The sequence below is a fragment of the Leucoraja erinacea genome, chromosome 21 (assembly GCF_028641065.1).
Source record: "Leucoraja erinacea ecotype New England chromosome 21, Leri_hhj_1, whole genome shotgun sequence".
Classification (NCBI taxonomy): domain Eukaryota; kingdom Metazoa; phylum Chordata; class Chondrichthyes; order Rajiformes; family Rajidae; genus Leucoraja; species Leucoraja erinaceus.
Window position 1 is genome coordinate 20904783 of NC_073397.1, and position 17956 is coordinate 20922738.

The 17956-nt window shown below is 44.1% G+C and overlaps 1 protein-coding gene across 1 annotated transcript; it reads right to left on the reverse strand.

Moving 5' to 3' along the window:
- Positions 1-387: 387 nt before the first annotated feature.
- Positions 388-3448, reverse strand: ppp1r3da (protein phosphatase 1, regulatory subunit 3Da). The gene has a single exon (XM_055652363.1). It carries the CDS (start codon positions 3403-3405, stop codon positions 943-945), a length of 2463 nt encoding a protein of 820 aa, XP_055508338.1. The 5' UTR covers positions 3406-3448; the 3' UTR covers positions 388-942.
- Positions 3449-17956: the final 14508 nt, after the last annotated feature.

Below are 17956 nucleotides of genomic sequence, written 5' to 3' on the forward strand. Positions count from 1 at the left end.
ACATTTTACAAAGATGGGCGGCACATTGGAGCTGCTGCCTTATGGTGCCAGAGACCCAAATTTGATCCTGGTCTCAGGTGCGGCCTGTGTGGAACTTGCATGTCATTAGCTGTGATGGTGTGAGTTTCCTCTGGGCACTCCAGTTTCCTCCCATATTCCAAGGATGTGAGGGGTTGTGTATTAAATGGCCTCTGTAAATTGCCACTAGCGTGCAGGGAGTGGATTCAAAAAGTGGGATAACATAGAACTAGTGTGAACAGGTCAGCTATATCTTTTAATCAAAAGGAGAAGATATGTTTGCATATCAGTCTGGATAAAAATCCTCATACTTTGCCTCATCTACTTTACACACTTTTACAGTACAACAATGATCGTGACAGGCCCAAATACCAATAACTGTTTAATCACCAGAATTTGTCCAAGATGGATATTCATGAGATGTTGCTCCAACATAAAACAGGATTTGGAAAATTCTACGTCAAATGCACCTTCCCCCACATTTGGAGTGTTACTTAGAGTGCACAAAGGAACATTTAATTTGTTCCAATACTGATGTTACTAGATGCAACTGTCTATTTTTCGTGTGGCCAAACATTACGGGACGTAAACTGAATTTTCATTATGCAATTAGTTGCTTGAATGGCTTCTTACTTCCTGTAGAAAGTTTGGACAGGTCGTTACTGCTGACTCACAATTCTAGTCAATATTTGCAGTGGATCCTGCTTTTGTCATTCTTGCATTCTTCAATTGAATCATATATTTATCCTCTTGAATTCCACCTGTGAGGAAATAACCCCACCTGATCTCAAGTTATCTTGTGCACTGCAGGTAGCTCCTGATAATCTTCTCTGCAGTTTCTTAGTTCCAGGGTGGTGTGTTTTGCCTGATCATTGCTGCAGCCTTGGTCAACTTGTCTTTGTTTTTGGTGCCAGTTGCTGAAGGTCAATTTAAACCGACCGTCTCATCCTTGTTGTCATCAGGGACAGAGACAGTGACTTGAAGAGACTGGTATGTCATCTTGTAATTGATACCATTGTTGTTGTCCCAGAACTCTACTCCATCAACACTGTACTTGATAGCAAACTGCAGGCAGGTGGCTGCCGGGAGCATGTGTGTAGTAGGATTCAGTGAGAATGTGAAGCGGTCCATTTTGCCATCAACATTGCTTTCAAATAGGGCTGAAACATCAGTGAAGAGACTCCAATCAGTGCAGGTATAACGGACTGTCACCTCCTTATGGTATGCCAGGTTAATGACCAGGATGGTGCCACTGATAACCAGTTCTGACTCTGTCAATGCTTCCAGGCACACCTTCTGGCTATTCAGTCGTTCACTGAAGTTCTCATCGTCCTTGGGATTGGTGAATTCCATTTTGAAACGCTGCACCCATATCACATGTTCTGTGGGATCAGTGGCACTGTAGCTGGCCAGGACATGTGATGGCACTGTTGGCTCTACTGATGAGTCAAAGTTTCGAACTTCTGTTAACTCTAAGCCTAATGAATCTGCAAATCTCACCCTACTACTGCCATCGCTTCTGTTGCTCCCTCGCCTCTCTTCTGGGGAGCCCGGACATGATTTTGCTCGTTTCCGCACTGTCGGCTGTAACAGCCAGTCCCTTTTACCTGGACCAAGATGGGAGCCATCTTGTGCGCTATGCAAGTCATTCTGTGAGCTAAGCCCATCAGCCAAGTGCACACTATCACATAGGCCTGAGATGTAACTCCGATTTTGCGTAAGGGTAATAAAGATCTGCTGTTCGAGTTCTGCTTTCTGAGTGGGGTCCAGGGACTCCACATCTTGGCATTTGAAAAACTTCATCTGTTGTTTGAAAGTCCTGCTGTCACTTGAGGGGACGTGAACACATTGCTCCAATCTCTTGCCCCAAGCTGATTTTGCATCCTGACACACGGTAGGCTTAATCTGCTCCATTGACTTTGTGGTTCTATACATAAATGATGATTTGGGTTGTACAGGTTGAAAACTCATCCCTTCTACATGCGCTTCTTCTTCTGATTCCAGCTTCAATTGCACAGCACTCTCAATACTTGGATCGAATGCCGGTTTCATTCCATTTGTCATGGGGTTGGTCAGCTCTGGCACTATGCCATTAACCTGAGCATGACCAATGTCTTTTTCCGATTCCTGATCGTTAACACTAAATTGGTTCTGCTTTTCTGGTCCTGAACTATCAACTGACTGGTTATCCTGGTTTAACTCACCCTTCTTACCTAGCGTACACTGGTTGACCTTCTCTGACCCACTTTTCTTACCATGTGCACACTGAGGTATCTGCTCTAACCCATTACTCTTACTCAATACCGGCTGCAAAACCTGGTTTAAATCATCAGGCAATGAAAACTGGGTGACTTGCTCCAAACTGCCTCTCTCACCCATTGTGAATTGGGTGAGGTGCTTTGAATTATCAATCTCACTCAGGGTATACTGGATAGATTGGGTGATACATTTTAAACCACCACTTTTACCCATTGCAGTTAGATTGGTGCCCTGCCCTAAACCAACACCCTCACCCTCAGTGGACTGGGTGACCTGCTGTAAACCTACACCCTCACCCTCAGTGGACTGGGTGGACCGTCCTAAACCAACACCCTTTCCCATAGTGGATTGGCTGATCTGTCCTACACCAACACCCTCACCCTTAGTGGACTGGGTGATCTGTCCTAAACCAGCACTCTCGCCCTTGGTGGACTGGGTGATCTGTCCTAAACCAACACCATTACCCATTGTGAACTGAGTGATGTGCCCCACATCAACACCCTCACGAGACTGGGTGTTCTGCCCTACACCAACACCCTTACCCACAACGTGCCTTAAACCAACACTCTCTCTCTTGGTGTACTGGGTGACCTGCCCTGAGCCTCCATCCTTACCCAGGGCGGACTGAGTGACCTGTGTTATTCTTTTGCCCAACTCAAGCACAGAACTGACCTTTTCTAAGGTGGAAACAACTATTTGCTCCTTGCTTGACGGTGAAATCAAATTCAGACCTGCTGGTTTGATTCTTTGTTCTAATTCAGAATTGCCAACAACTACCATCTGGCTCTTCCCAGGTCTCACCACCTTATCCAGGGCTAACTGAATGCCTGACTCCGACCCAACACATTTAACCGGGACAAACTGGGCGCCCTGCTCTAACCTGGTGTTACCTGAACCAGGTTGGGTGCCCAGCTCTGACCCGACGCCCCTGTCCTGCCCGGGCTGCCCAGGCCGTGATTCCCCGGCGGCTGACAGTTGTTTGACCCCCTTCTTCCAGCCCAGGACCTGCTGGATCTGGTTCCTGAATCCCATGCAGCGGTTTCCTGGGCCTGCCCGGGCTTCGGGCGCTTGCGGCGGGCGGCCCTGGACGGCGCCGGCTTCGCCCAGACTCTGGGAAGCTGCTGCCATCGACGGTGCGGGCGGGCGGCGGCCACGGGCGCCGAGGCGGCTCCATCACCGCGTGCTTTGTGACCAACGTCGACACGTCAGCCGCCCAGTGGTCAGCCCGTCCACAGGGGGCGGTAGCGACGCTGTGCCGCCTTGGCCCAGTGGTCAGCCCGTCCACAGGGGGCGGTAGCGACGCTGTGCCGCCTTGGCCCAGTGGTCAGCCCGTCCATAGGGGGCGGTAGCGACGCTGTCCACCAAAAAATCATATATATATGTATTAATATATTTAAAGATATGCATATATTTATATGTACATATTTATAAATATAATTGCCTTCATGGTTTATGTACATCATCTGAGAAATAAAATAAAGAGAGAAATAGAGCATAGCTTTAATCAAAAGTTGCTTCTGATCCATGAGAAGGAACTTTGAGATCTATTTATCTCTATCTTGCCTCTCACACATAGGCACACACACAAACACACATTCATATATATATATATACTAGGCTAAGTGGGACCCGTTGGGTCCCATGTTCACACTGGAGGGCTGGTTCCCCAATGCAATATTCCACCTCTCCATCAATTCCAATATTGGTGGCCAATGGGGTGGGGCTTTCTGGAGTGCTAGTATGGGTGACGTCGGCCGAAGGGACAGGTTTCCAGAGGGCTAGTATGGACATTGTGGGCCGAATGGATTCTTGGGCTGGCAGCTCAGTCACTCGGGCCTGGTGGGCTGGCAGCTCACTCACTCAGGCCTGGTGGGCTGGCAGCTCAGTTACTCAGGTCTGTTGGGCTGGCAGCTCAGTCACTTAGGCCTGGTAGGCTGGCAGCTCAGGGCTGGTGGGCTGGCAGCTCAGTCGTCAGGCCTGATGGGCTGGCAGCTCAGGCCTGGTGGGCTGGCAGCTTAGTCACTCTAGCCTGGTGGGCTGGCAGGTCAGTCACTCAGGCCTGGTGGACTGGCAGCTCAGTCACTCACAGCCTGGTGGGCTGGCAGCTCAGTCACTCACGGCTGGTGGACTGGCAGCAGTCACTCACAGTTGGTGGACTGGCAGCTCAGTCACTCACGGCTGGTGGACTGGCAGCTGATTCATTCATGGCTGGTGGACTGGCAGTTGACTCACTCACGGCTGGTGGGCTGGCACACAAACACACGGCTGGTGCACACACAACACACACTCCATCCCACACTCACACATAGACACACACACTCCATCCCACACACACATACACACACACACTCCATCTCACACACACACACCCTCCATATCTCTCTCTCTCTCACACACACACAAACACACACACACACACACCCTCCATCTCACACACACACACACTCCCTCACACACACGCCCACCATCTCACACACTAACATCCGGTAGGCGGCGCGACTCTGGTCAGCAGCGGCCTCTGCAGCCTGTCCGCGTTTTTATTATTTTTTGTCTGTGTTTTTATGTAGTTTTTGTTATTTTATGTTGGGGTGTGTGTGTGGGGGGGCGGTGGTGGGGTGGGAGAGGGGGGGAAACTTTTGAACCTCTCCCTGCACTGGAGACCCGACCTTTTCTCGTCGGGTCTCAGTTGTCGTTGGGGCCGCAACGAGGAGCGGCCTCCAACGGGAAGAAGCCGGGGACTCTGGTGCCGACTCACCGTCGCCGTCGTGGAGCTGGCCGAGACCGGAGCGGGTGGAGCGGTGGAGGAGCGCTGCCGCTGCCGCTGCCGCTGCTGCTGCTGCTGCTGCCGATGCCGCTGCTGCTGCTGATGCGAAGGCAGGCTGCTACTGCGGGTCTGCGGACGGCGGCACCGGGAGCCCGCGGATCCCTGGAGGGAGACCGCTTTTCGGGGCTCCTGCAACGGCGACTTCTCCCGCCCGAGTTGCGGGGTTGAAGAGCTCCTGGAGCGGGGCCTAACACCACTGCCCCGCGCGGCTGGAATGGCCGCGGGACTCTGCGAGCGCACACCGGGGGCTCCAACACCAAGACCCGGTGTGCGACCTCGCACCACCCGGCGTGGCTTTAATGGCCGCGGGACAATCGCCATCGCCAGCCGGGGGCTTTGACTTTGACTCTGACATCGGGGGGGGGGGGAGTGCAGTGGAGAGATAAGTTTTTTTTGGCCTTCCATCACAGCTATGTGATGGATGTTTATGTAAAATGTAATTATGTTGTGTCTGGGGTCTATTTGTGTGTAATGTATGGCTGCAGAAACGGCATTTCATTTGGACCTCCAGGGGTCCAAATGAAAATTAAATAGACTATTGACTATTGACTATTGACATCACACAAAATATATATGACAGTAAAACTCTTGAATCTACTCACGCGGTTGAGCGCGGCCTCTCTCCTGAGCGGGATTTCTGCAGTGAGCGGGACTTCCTCAGTGAGCGGGTCTTCCGCAGTGAGCGGGACTACCCCAGTGAGCGGACATTGAGTTCAAGCAGCATAGTGCAGACCAACCCTTCAATTGAGTTCAAGCAGGACAGTGCAGACCAACCCCAATTCAGTTCAAGCAGGACAGTGCAGACCAACCCTTCAATTCAGTTCAAGCAGCACAGTGCAGACCAACCCTTCAATTCAGTTCAAGCAGCGCAGTGCAGACCAACCCTTCACTTGAGTTCAAGCACAGTGCAGGCTAACAGGTCACTCACAGTGTGGACTCATAGTTCTGGACTCAACTCTCACTCACGGTCTTCTGGGGTGACTGACTCACGTCTGGCCTCCGGGGCTTTATTCTCCTGGCCCCCCCGGAAGGGGCGTTACCTTCATCATTCTGACTGTCAGGCGAGAAGACCAATCTGCTGATCTCACGATTTTTTAAACATTCATAACTTTTTTATTATTTCCGATCGGAAAAAACTTGGGGTGGTTGGAGGAGAGGAGGATGGTGAGTAAGATGGCGAAAAAGTCATAGCGCAGCGTTTATTTCATAAATTTATTAACAATGTAGACAGGAAGTGGTGAAGATGAGACTTTAAGTAAGAGTATAGATGTTAAATTTGTGCATAGTGTGTGTTAAAGCAATACAAGGGAAACTGCACAAGGGAAGGGGTGGGGGCTGGTGAGGAACGATGGGAGGGAATTGGATAGAAACAGATAGATTAAGCAGGGGGAAAACATGTAAAAAGAAAATTAACTAAAATATGTGAATTGACAGATGAGATATATCACACACATGCTGTTCCACTGCAACACTGATTACACCAAAGATACTAGGGATTACACTGCGAGGGGTATAAAGGAAGTCGTGTTTTGCATTTCAAGATGGCGGCCGTTACGCTCCGTTATGTACTACACCTCAGTGCATTGGATTACGCAGGAGTGGAGTATCTTGCTCCGCTCTATGATCTTTTGCTGTCCACTGCCTACAGGGGCAGCAGTGGAGTGGTGCCACCCTCCCACTGGGCGCCAGCTCTCGGTACCCCTTACACAGCCCCACTTCCTCAAGGCTCGCTCGTTGTGATACCAACTCTTTGCATTTCATTGCGCTTACACCTTCCACTAAATTTTGTTCACGTTCACGATTTTAAGTCTTGCCTTGATTCTCTTAACCAGGACTTATTGGCTCCATTATTATTTTTAAACATTGAGTGTAATGTGGAGGTACAGCGGTTTAGAGAAGATCCAGTGTTTTGTGTTGATGAGCACATCATTCTATCTTGTGTCACTCCTTTAGCACCATGTCATATTTGCAACATCATTCACTCTGCCAATCCTTTTTTACACCTCCAAGCCTTTTCCTAGCTTCTATGTCATCCACTAATGTGGAACCCTTGTAATTCATAAGTAATAGAAGAGGCAGTGATCCCAGTACTGATCCCTGGTAATGCCATTCAACAGATTTGTTCACCAGCATTCTCTGGTTTTTGTCTTCAAGCCAATTTCATTTTCGTGGTGTATTCATATTCATTCAATTACAAAGGAAGCTCACCAACAGCTTGTTTTCCTCAGACGTTTGTGGTGATTCAGCATGTCGTCAAATACTCTATCATACCTCTTCAGACGTATAGTGGAAAGCCTGCAGCTGGTTACATCACTGCCTGGTTCAGAATCCAAACATCCAAGAGTAGCGGAAGCTGAAGAAAATGATGGATATTGCCTGGTCCATCATGTGCACTGACCTTCCCCCTCGATGGGATCTACAAGAAGCACTATCACAGGAAGGCAGCGAATGTCATCAAACACCCACACCACCCTGGCCAAGCTCCCATCTCACTACTACCATCAGAAAGAAGCCTGACACATTACATCAGTTTAAAGAACAACATCTTCCCATCAACCATAAGGCCTTTGAACCACATTGAAAAACCCTAACCCCAACCCTACATCAGCACTGAACTATAATGGGCCTTATACTATTAAGGTTGCACTACATATGATAGCTTGAACTAGTCTAACTTAGTTGATGGGTTGTTGTTGGGTTGTGCCAGTAAAGATGCAGCAAGTAAGAATGTTGTTGTTTCGGTCCTGCTGCATACGGCGATTGAACAGGTATTTGACTCTTGGTGTATGATTCCATGTCACAACTTTACTCACCAACTTTTATTTGGGACTTTGTAATGAACACCTGAAAATTCATGTATATGGTCCCAATGGTATTTAATAATTTATTTTTATTTTACATGATCAAAAAGGAACTCAATCAGATCAATCAAACACTTCTCTCTACTGGCTCTGCTTTGGTGACTTGAAGCTATTCTTGTTTTATCCAGTTATTGTCTTTAAAATCCTTCCCCACAAACGGGGTAAACTGATGCCTTGCAGCTTCCTGGGCATGTGATAGGAGTTATATAGATATCAAGCATGGAAACAAATCCTACAACCCACACATCTATTCCAGCCATTATGTAATTGTCTCTATTAAATCACACTTTCCAGCACTCAGCTGGTGGCTTTCTATGCTTCATGAGCTCAATGGGGCTACAAAAGCTCAACCATGTATTACTAAAATGTTGTGAAACCACCGGCCTCCACGAGCCACTCAGGCAGTGCTTTCCAGATTTCAGCCTTTCTCTGCGAAAAACAAAATCCACATATATTCTTTAAATAACTATTTGCTTTTATATTCTGTCCCATACCCCATCTTAACCATCTCTGCTGCCACCATCAGGGATCCTTGGATATTCCTTTGTTCCTCAGTACTTCCCAAAGGCTGTATAAATGTACATATTGTACGCATCTTATTATGCCTCCCAAAATCAATCACTTTACATTTTCAAGATTAATTTCCAACTGGCATTGCTCTTCCCCTCTTACTAACTCATCCATATTGCTCTGCAGTCAATGTCCAGCCTGCTCATTCTTAATAATACCACCATTTTTATTGTAATCTTTACATATCAGATTTCCTGCTGACATGTCAACCCCAGTATTGATCTATGTGATACACCACTGGTGACAGTTTTCAACCATCAGCCTCTGTCTCTTACCACCAAGCCAATTTTAGTCCCAATTTACCAAATTACTCTGGATCATGTGAGCTTTTATATTCTAGGATTAATTAGAGGTAGTCAGCATGGCTTCATACATACTAACTTGATCGAGTTTTATGATGTGGTAATGAAGGTGATCGATGAGGGCAGGATAAATATATTGTCTACATGGATTTTAATAAGGCATTTTATAAAGTTTCCCCATGGTCGGCTGATGGAGAAGATTAAGATGCATTAAATTAATAGTGACTTGATTGTATAGATTTGGAACTGGCTTACTATAGAAGAGAGAGTTGTGGTGGAAAGACAATATTCAGGCTGGAGGTCTGTAACCAGTTTAGTTTCCATTCATTTCATTTCATGTTGTTTAGATATATAGAGTGGAAACAGGCCCTTCGGTTTACAGAGTCCACATGGACCACAATCACCCATGCACTAGTTCTATCCGACACAAGGGACAATTTACAGGAGCCCGTTAACCTACAAACCTGTATGTCCTAGGGATGTGGAAGGAAACCAAGCACCCGGAGAAAACCCACATGATCACAGCTACCCCCAGTTCTGCAGGGATCTGTGCTGGGACCTCTGCTGTTTGTGATAGATATAAATGACCTAGACATAAATGTAGAAGGGTTGGTGAGTAGGTTTGATGATGACACCAAAATTGGAGCAGATGAAGACAGCGAGGAATTCTGTTCAGAGGATATAGCGGGATAGATCAGTCCCACCTTGGTCACTCCATCTTCCTCCCTCTCCAGCACATTTTGCACAGACATTGTGGGCAGAAGGGCCTGTTTTAGTGCATTACTCTTCTATTTAAACTGGTCTCCCATGTGAACATCACCCATGTAGACTACATCAACCGCTCTACTCTCATTGACACACTTAGTGATATCCTCAAAAATGTAATCAAATTAATCAGACTGAATCTCTCAATAAGAAAGACATGCTTAAACTCCTTGGTTAATCCCGGCCTCTCCAAATGCAGATTAATTTAGTCCCTCAGATATTTTCTGACATTTAATTCACCAGCCTTGCCTGTCCCTGCTGCCCTTGAATAAACATACATTTGCAAATGCACATTCATTTGACACTTCTGTAACCAAAGAGGTTAAACATTCTCTCAGTTCCCCAGCAACCTTCATTTTTGTCTAACTGAGGATTTACATCCTGAGGATCTATCCACCTTTAAGCCTGCTGAGATATATGATACTCCATCATTTCCAATGGGAATTAAAATTCCACTATTCCACTCCCTAAATTCTCCAACTACAATATTGTTCCCCGTTCTGTCAATGGATGAGCGAGTGATATTAATGAAAAAAGATATTGGTAGTGGAATACATTTTATTGATGATTATAAAGATACTATTGATGATGGGTATAATGGGTTGATGGGTTGAAAGGCCTGGATAGAGTGAATGTGGAGAGGATGTTTCCACTAGTGGGAGAATCTAGGACCAGAGGTCATACTGTAGCCTTACAATAAATTGATGTACCGTTAGAAAGGAGATGAGAAGGAATTTCTTTAGTCAGAGGGTGGTTAATCTGTGGAATTCATTGCGCCGAGGGCCAAGTCAATGGATATTTTTAAGGCATAGATTGACAGTTCTTTGATTAGTAAGGGTGTCAGGGGTTATGAGGCGAAGGCAGGAGAATGGGGCTGAGAGGGAAAGATAGATCAGCCATGATTGAATGGTGGAGTAGACTTGATGGGCCGGCTGGCCTTATTCTGCTCCTAGAATTTATGAACTTAAGAACTTATGAAGTATTTCACAAAAATTGGATTTTGTGAATGTTTGGACAGATTGTTTAATTGACATAAATGGATTATGTAAAACATTTATTAGTGAATGGTAGGGTTATACCAATCCATAAAGTTTGTGTAAAAGATTATATCAAATGGTGTATATTAATGGAGATACAAGAAACCCCGGGTGCTGCACTCTTGAGCAAAACACAAAGTGCTAGAGGAACTCAGTGTGTCAGGCAGCAACTGTGAACGGAATCGACTGGCAATGTTTTGGACCAAGGCCCTCCTTCAGTGAGATTAATGATACATTATACAATTTATTATTTCTCTCCCATAAAAGAAAAAAGTAACCCTTTCTGCAACACCTGTTATATTAATGGTGATGCATTATTTTAATGGCTGTGGCCATTATATTGCTGCTGTTATATACAATATGTATGGAGTTATAGAATTCACTGCAATACCCTGGGGGTTTATTAACGAGACGTTATACAAACTGTTGCTTTGCTCCTATAAAAGAAAGAAAAAATTCCCTTGCTGTAAAAACAGTTCATGAGCCAAGTTCTAAAAGTTGGGCCAAATTAAATGTCTTGGCAAGACAGCCTCAGGAGAATGTAATGCTGTTTTCTCAGGAATGTCCTTAGAACCCGCAAATATGCAGATTAGGCACTGGCAGTGAGCCTCAGAGCATCTGCAAAATTTAAGGCTATAAACAATACAGTTCTGACAGACAAACAACAATAAATTGACAAGCTGATAGACATTACAGAGGTCTATACTTGAAGAATGCTACTGCCTGTGATAATGTCTTAGCTGTCCTCAAGCTTCAAACATTGATTCTTTTGGTGGGGAAAAGGGTATAAAGGAAACTGTGCTTGGTGAAGAGAGGAAATGATTAAATACAAATGGACAGCAAAAATTATATCCTTGCCCTAGGTTTCCTTTGGGAAGATAATGACATAGTAATAAACTGAAGAATGGAAAGATGATTATTATATTGAAAAAGTATGGAGGCAAAACAGACTGCAGCAGCTAGTGTGGCTGAGTTCAATGCAGTTATAGAGTCATAGAGTTCTGCAGCATGGAAACAGGCCCTTCTGCCCAACTTGCACATGCCAACCAAAATGCCCCATTTACCATTAGTCCCACCTGCCTACATTTGGCCCATATCTTTCTAAACCTTTTCTATCCATGTATCTGGCCAAATGCCTTTTAAATGCTGGTATAGTACATGCCTACCTACCTCAACTATCTCCTCTGGCAGCTCGATCCATGTACTCACCATTCTCTGTGTGAAAAAGTTGCCCCTCACATTCCTATTAAATCTTTCCCCTCTCACCTTAAACATGTGTTTTTTGGTTTGTGATTCCCCTACTCTGGATAAAAGATGATGTGCATCCACCCTGTATTCCCCTCATAATTGTAAACACTTGTATCAGATCACTCCACATCCTCTTACACTTCAATAAATAAAGTCCTTGCCTGCCCAACCTCTCCCTATAGTTCAGATCTTAAAGTCCTGGCAACATCCTTGTAAATTTTCTCTGGACTTTTTCAGCGTAACAACATCCTTCCTATAGCAGGGTTACCAAAACTGAACATTATACTCCAAATACGGCCTCACCAACATCTTGTACAACTGTAACATAACATTCAAACTTCTATACTCAATGCTCTGCCTGATGGAAGTCAATGTACAAAGAGCCTCCTTGACTACTTTGTGTACCTGTGATACCACTTTCAAGGAACTATGTACCTGCATTCCTAGATCCCTGTATTCTACAACACTCCCGAGGCCCCTGCCATTCACTGCGAAGGTGCTGCAACACCTCCAATTTATCTGCATTCAACTCCATTAATGAATCCTCAGATCATTTGCCTAACAGATCGAAATCCTTGCTACATCTTTGCTATAGTATCGATGATACCACCCACTTTAGTGTCATTTGCAAACTTACTAATTATGCCTTGTACATTATCATCCAAATCATTGATATAAACCACAAACAGCAATGGGCCCATACACCGATCCTCGAGGCACACCACTAGTCACAAGCCTCGTGCGAAAAAACACTTTCCACCATCACCTTGCCATGAAACCAATTCGGCTAGCTCTCTCTGGAGCCCATGTGATCTAACCTTCCAGACCAGCCTACCACGTGGAACCTTATCAAATGTCTTGCTGAAGTCCATATAGACAGCTTCTAGGGCTTTGACCTCATCAGCCTTTTCGATTACTGCTTCAAAAATTTCAAACAGATTCGTAAGACATGATCTCCCATGTACAAAACCATGCCGACTATCCCTAATTACCCTGTCTATCCAAATCTTATATTGTGCATAAATCTTATCCCTCAAAATCCAGGCTTTTCCTTGCATCTCTTCTTAAATAGAAGCACAATATTAGCCACTCTCCAATCTTCTGGCATGTCCCCTGTGTCTAACGGTGGTTCATACATCTCAGCCTAGGTGTCGGCCATTTCTTCTCTAGCTTCCCACTGTATCCTGAAATCTCCTGCTGCTGCTCCAACTGAAATACATTGACTCTAGCAATCTAACTGCTGCCTTTGGAAATCTCCCTGACATTGAAATACACTGACTCTAACAATCCCACTGCTGCCTTTTCATTTGGGAAGATGCCCCTTAAAAGACCCTTATTCCTTAGTCAGGACGTACCCCGAGAGAAGGTGTAGCTTTAGTGCAGTGTGTCCCAGAGTGATGTGATCTTTGCACTCAATAGCCTACAATAGAAAAGGGCAAAGAACATAACCCAGCCCATAAGGAAACTTTTATCAGCTGGAACGGCACTCATCTAATATAGGTTGGGCCATACAAAGTTCTCTCACCTTTTCCTATCTGATAAGAGCGCCTCATCAGAGTATATTCCTGCAACAGTATGAAGTAGAATTTCATCCTCATCTCCACAGGCAACTTTCTCTGTGTTCTCTAATATCAGGCAGTTTCAATGAAAAAACATTGCAATAGATTTTACAAAATGAAATGGACGAGGTTAACTGTGGTTGACAGGGAATCCAGGAATTATAATGGAGAATATGGAAGTGGCAGAAATATTAAATTGATATTTGTCTGCCAAAACAAATAAATAGTTAGGAAAAAATCTAATAAATCATAAACTAGTATTACTAAAGAAAATGTTTACAAAGTTAATGAGACTTAAAGACAAACAAACCTAATGGGCTGAATCCTAGGTGCTAAAAAATGGTGGTTATAGCTATAATCAAGCACTTGTTTGGCTGGGGGCTCGCAGTGAAAGAACTGTTCCATTGCTCTTTGGGAACCAACAGATAGAATATTGTGATTTTTCCAAAGGAGTTCCAAAGTTATAAATCTTGGAAATGGAGTGAGTGATTAGAATGGATTGAGGGTTGGTTAAATAACAGAGAATAAACTAGGAATAAACAGCTTGTTTAACAGGCAGAATGTAACTTGTAAAGTGCTGGAAGGAATGGTACTTTGACTTCAGCGTTTTGCAAATTATGTTGGTGTAATTTATCAACGTTTTAACATACGGCTACATGGGAAGGTAGGTTGTGAGGAAGATGTAAAGAACCTGCAAGAGATGATGGCTGGTTAAATGATCAGCCAGGAAGCTGCCAACTGGAGTATAATATGAAAATAAATCACTTTGGAGGAAGGATTGGAAAAAAGATTGGAAATGTTTTTTTAGAAAGTGAGAAGCAAATAAATATTAATAATCATAAGGATGCAGTATGTGTATGTGCAAGAAACATGGCCTTTTCACCACTGTTGCTTGGTGTTGAGGTCTAAGTATGGGGAGACCACATGTCTTATTCAAAACTGGTCTCATCATTCATGTGATATTCCTGCCATGAAGATGATGGGATTCAGGCTATTTTATTAAGACAGATCTAGTAGGATAGACCTATATTCTCTGAAATGATAGGAATCCTCTACTTCTGAAGGGCATGAATATATGTTAATATTTCCTCTTACATAGTCCCTTGTAATCTAGGATGACCTGCTTCTATTCCCATTCTATTGATTCAGAGGAGGCTGTTGAGGCCAATGTGGAGGCTACAGACTCTTCCGAGATTAGGCATCTGAGGAGGGTGCCTGCTATGACAGATTGTGAGATAGTGTACTCACGGAGTACATTCAAGAATCAGATCCAGAGTTTTGGGGGCAATAAGAACTAAAGGTTTAATGGGATTGCATGCTTACATGAAGGTGATGTGGTTCAGCCATGATGTTACTGGAGGGTAGAGCAGGCTTGGCCAGCCACGTGAGTAGCTCTGGTAAATGTTAGTATTCTTACATGCCATCAGAGGAAAGTACAGTTACAGTGCATTCAGAAAGTATGCAGACCCCTTTACACACAATATCTCAGAATGAAGAAGCGAAAACATGTTTAGAAATTTTTGCAAAGTAATTAAAAAGAAGTAACTGAAATATCACATTTACATACGTATTCAGACCCCTTGCTATGACACTCAAAATTGACCTCAGGTTCATCCTCTTTCCATTGATTATCCTTGAGATGTTTCTACAACTTGATTGGAGTTCACCAGTGGTAAATTAAATTGATTGGGCATGATTTGGAAAGGCACATACCTGTCTATATAAGGCCTCACAGTTGACAGTGCATGTCAGAGCAAAGTCTAATCCATGAAGATGAAGGAATTGTCCGCAGTCCTCCGAGACAGGATTGTGTCGAGGCACAGATCTGGGGACGGGTATAAAACAATGTCTGCAGCATTGCAGGTGTCCCGAAGAGTACAGTGGCTTCCTTCATTCTTAAATGGAAGAACTTTGCAACCACCAGTACTCTTCAGAGAGCTGGCCGCCCGGCCAAACTGAGCAATTAGGGGAGAAGGGCTTTGGTCAGGAAGGTGACCAAGAACCCAATGATCACTCTGACAGAGTTCCAGAGTTCCTCTGTGGAGATGGGAGAACCTTCCAGAAGGACAACTATATCAGCAGCACTCCACCAATCAGGCCTTTATGGTAGAATGACCAGACAAAAGCCGCTCCTCAGTAAAAAGCACATGACAGCCCGCTTGGAGTTTGCCAAAAGACAGCAGAAACAAGATTCTCTGGTCTGATGAAACCAAGATTGAACTCTTTGGCCTGAATGCCAAGCGTCACGTCTGGAGGAAACCAGGCACCGCTCATCACCTGGCCAATACCATGCCTACGGTGAAGCATGGTGGTGGCAGCATCATGCTGTGGGGATGTTTTTCAGCGGCTGGAACTGGGAGACTAGTCAGGATCGAGGGAAAGATGAACGGAGTAAAATACAATGATATCCTTGATGAAATCCTGCTCCAGAGCGTTCTGGACCTCAGACTGGGGTCCACGTTCTGCTTCCAACAGGACAACGACCCAAAGCACACAGCCAAGACAATGCAGGAGTGGCTTGAATGGCCCAGCCAGAGCTCGGACTTGAACTCGATCGAACGTCTCTAGAGGGCCCTGAAAATAGCTGTGCATTGATGCTCCCCATCCAACCTGACAGAGCTTGAGAGGATCTACAGTGAAGAATGGGAGAAATTACCCAAATACAGGTGTGCCGAGCTTGTAGCGTCATACCCAAGAAGACTTGAGGCTGTAATCGCTGCCAAAGGTGCCTCAACAAAGTACTGAGTAAAGCGTCTGAATACTTATGTAAATGTGATACTTCAGTTATTTCTTTTTAATTCCAGTGCAAAATTTTCTAAACACCTGCTTTTGTTTTTTTTATTTTGGGGTATTGTGTGTAGATTGATGATTAAAAAAAAAAAGAATTTAATCAATTTTAGAATAAGGCTGTAACGTAACAAAATGTGGAAAAAGTGAAGGGGTCTGAATAGTTTCTGAATGCACTGTATATTGTATGTCTCCCTCTCATGCGCACACATGCATATGAAGCCACCATCTGGCAGTGACGCTTCTATACTTTCATTTAAATTGTCTAGACAATAGTTGTGACAATTATCTTAAACTCGAGATATCACTGCAGCAGTTCCTCAGGCCTAGCCATGTTCAGGCACAGATAGTACTTATGTTGAACAATCTCACTTTCCTTTGGCCAGATACAATTCCAATTTGTGGAACATTTCCCACTCTCCCTACTTCAGCTGCACCAGGGCTCCTTGATACAGATTTGGCAAAATGCTGCCTTGATTCAAAGGTAGTCATTCTCACTTCAACTCAGTGCATTGTCCTGTTGCCACGTTTTCACATCAGTATAATGATAGTTCTCTGTATCAAACATAACGTGTGCTTATATGTGCTGTGCGATCAGCACCTTATTATATGCACCCACCATTTCAGAACCACAACTGATGCTGGGATAGGGTAAGGAGAAAGGTGCACCCTTTTTGTTCAATCTCATGAATCATTTAGAGCAATTTAATAATTAACAGATGTGCTCACCGTTCACATGTTGCCATGGGCAGTCTAATGTTCTGGGCCAAGTAACTTGAATAATCTTCATAGACCAGACAGAACAAGCTCAGATTTATTATTTTATTTAAAGTCATTAAACAAATGTCGGTGATGTTTCAGTTCCCACAGGGAAGATGATAAAATCTCTCTTCCGATTGGCAGGATGTGATCTGCGATTGGCTGAAGTCTATAAACTACAAGATTGGATAAAGGCAATGGGCAATAATTTAAATAAATACATGGCTTGCAAACATTTCTTTAAGGTATAAAGACGCAACAGGAAAAATGGACCAACTATGGATAACAGGGAAACTTAAAGATAGCATTAAATATAAGACAAGATTTATAAATTTGCCAGAATATCCAGTAAACCTGAGGATTGGGAGCATTTTTGGATCAAACAAACAATTACCAAGAAATTGATAAAGAAATGGAAAACAGAATGTGAGATTGAACTGGTGAGAAGCATAAAAATAGACTGTTGGGGCATCTGAAGGATAGGACCAATGAGGGCAAATGTAGGTTCCTTATTAAAAGAACAAGAATGGTAGAAAAATAATTAAACAAATGCTTTGTGTCTCTTTTCTAAACGCACAAAATCCTCCTGGAAAGGTTTCAATGCAAATGAGTAAATAAAATTAATTAGTATTAGTAAAGAAATACTATGAGAATAGTTAATGAAATGATGAAGTTTTGAAATAGATGGCTTCAGTGGCTTTTCATATCAAGAAATACTGTATTCATAAAAATATTCAGGAATATTTAAACAGAATACTCATTTTCAATAACATTATGTTATTCCACTGAGTTAACATCATTGTCATCATCAGTTGTCATTCATTTACAATGTTAAAACAAATATTCATGGAGTTTTAGATATTTGCTGTGCTCCCTTTCACTGGTACTCTGGTTCCCATGCTCCCTTTTAAACTTAATGAGTTCACTGGAAAATGTTACGTAACATCTAAAAAAGGTGAACCAATGC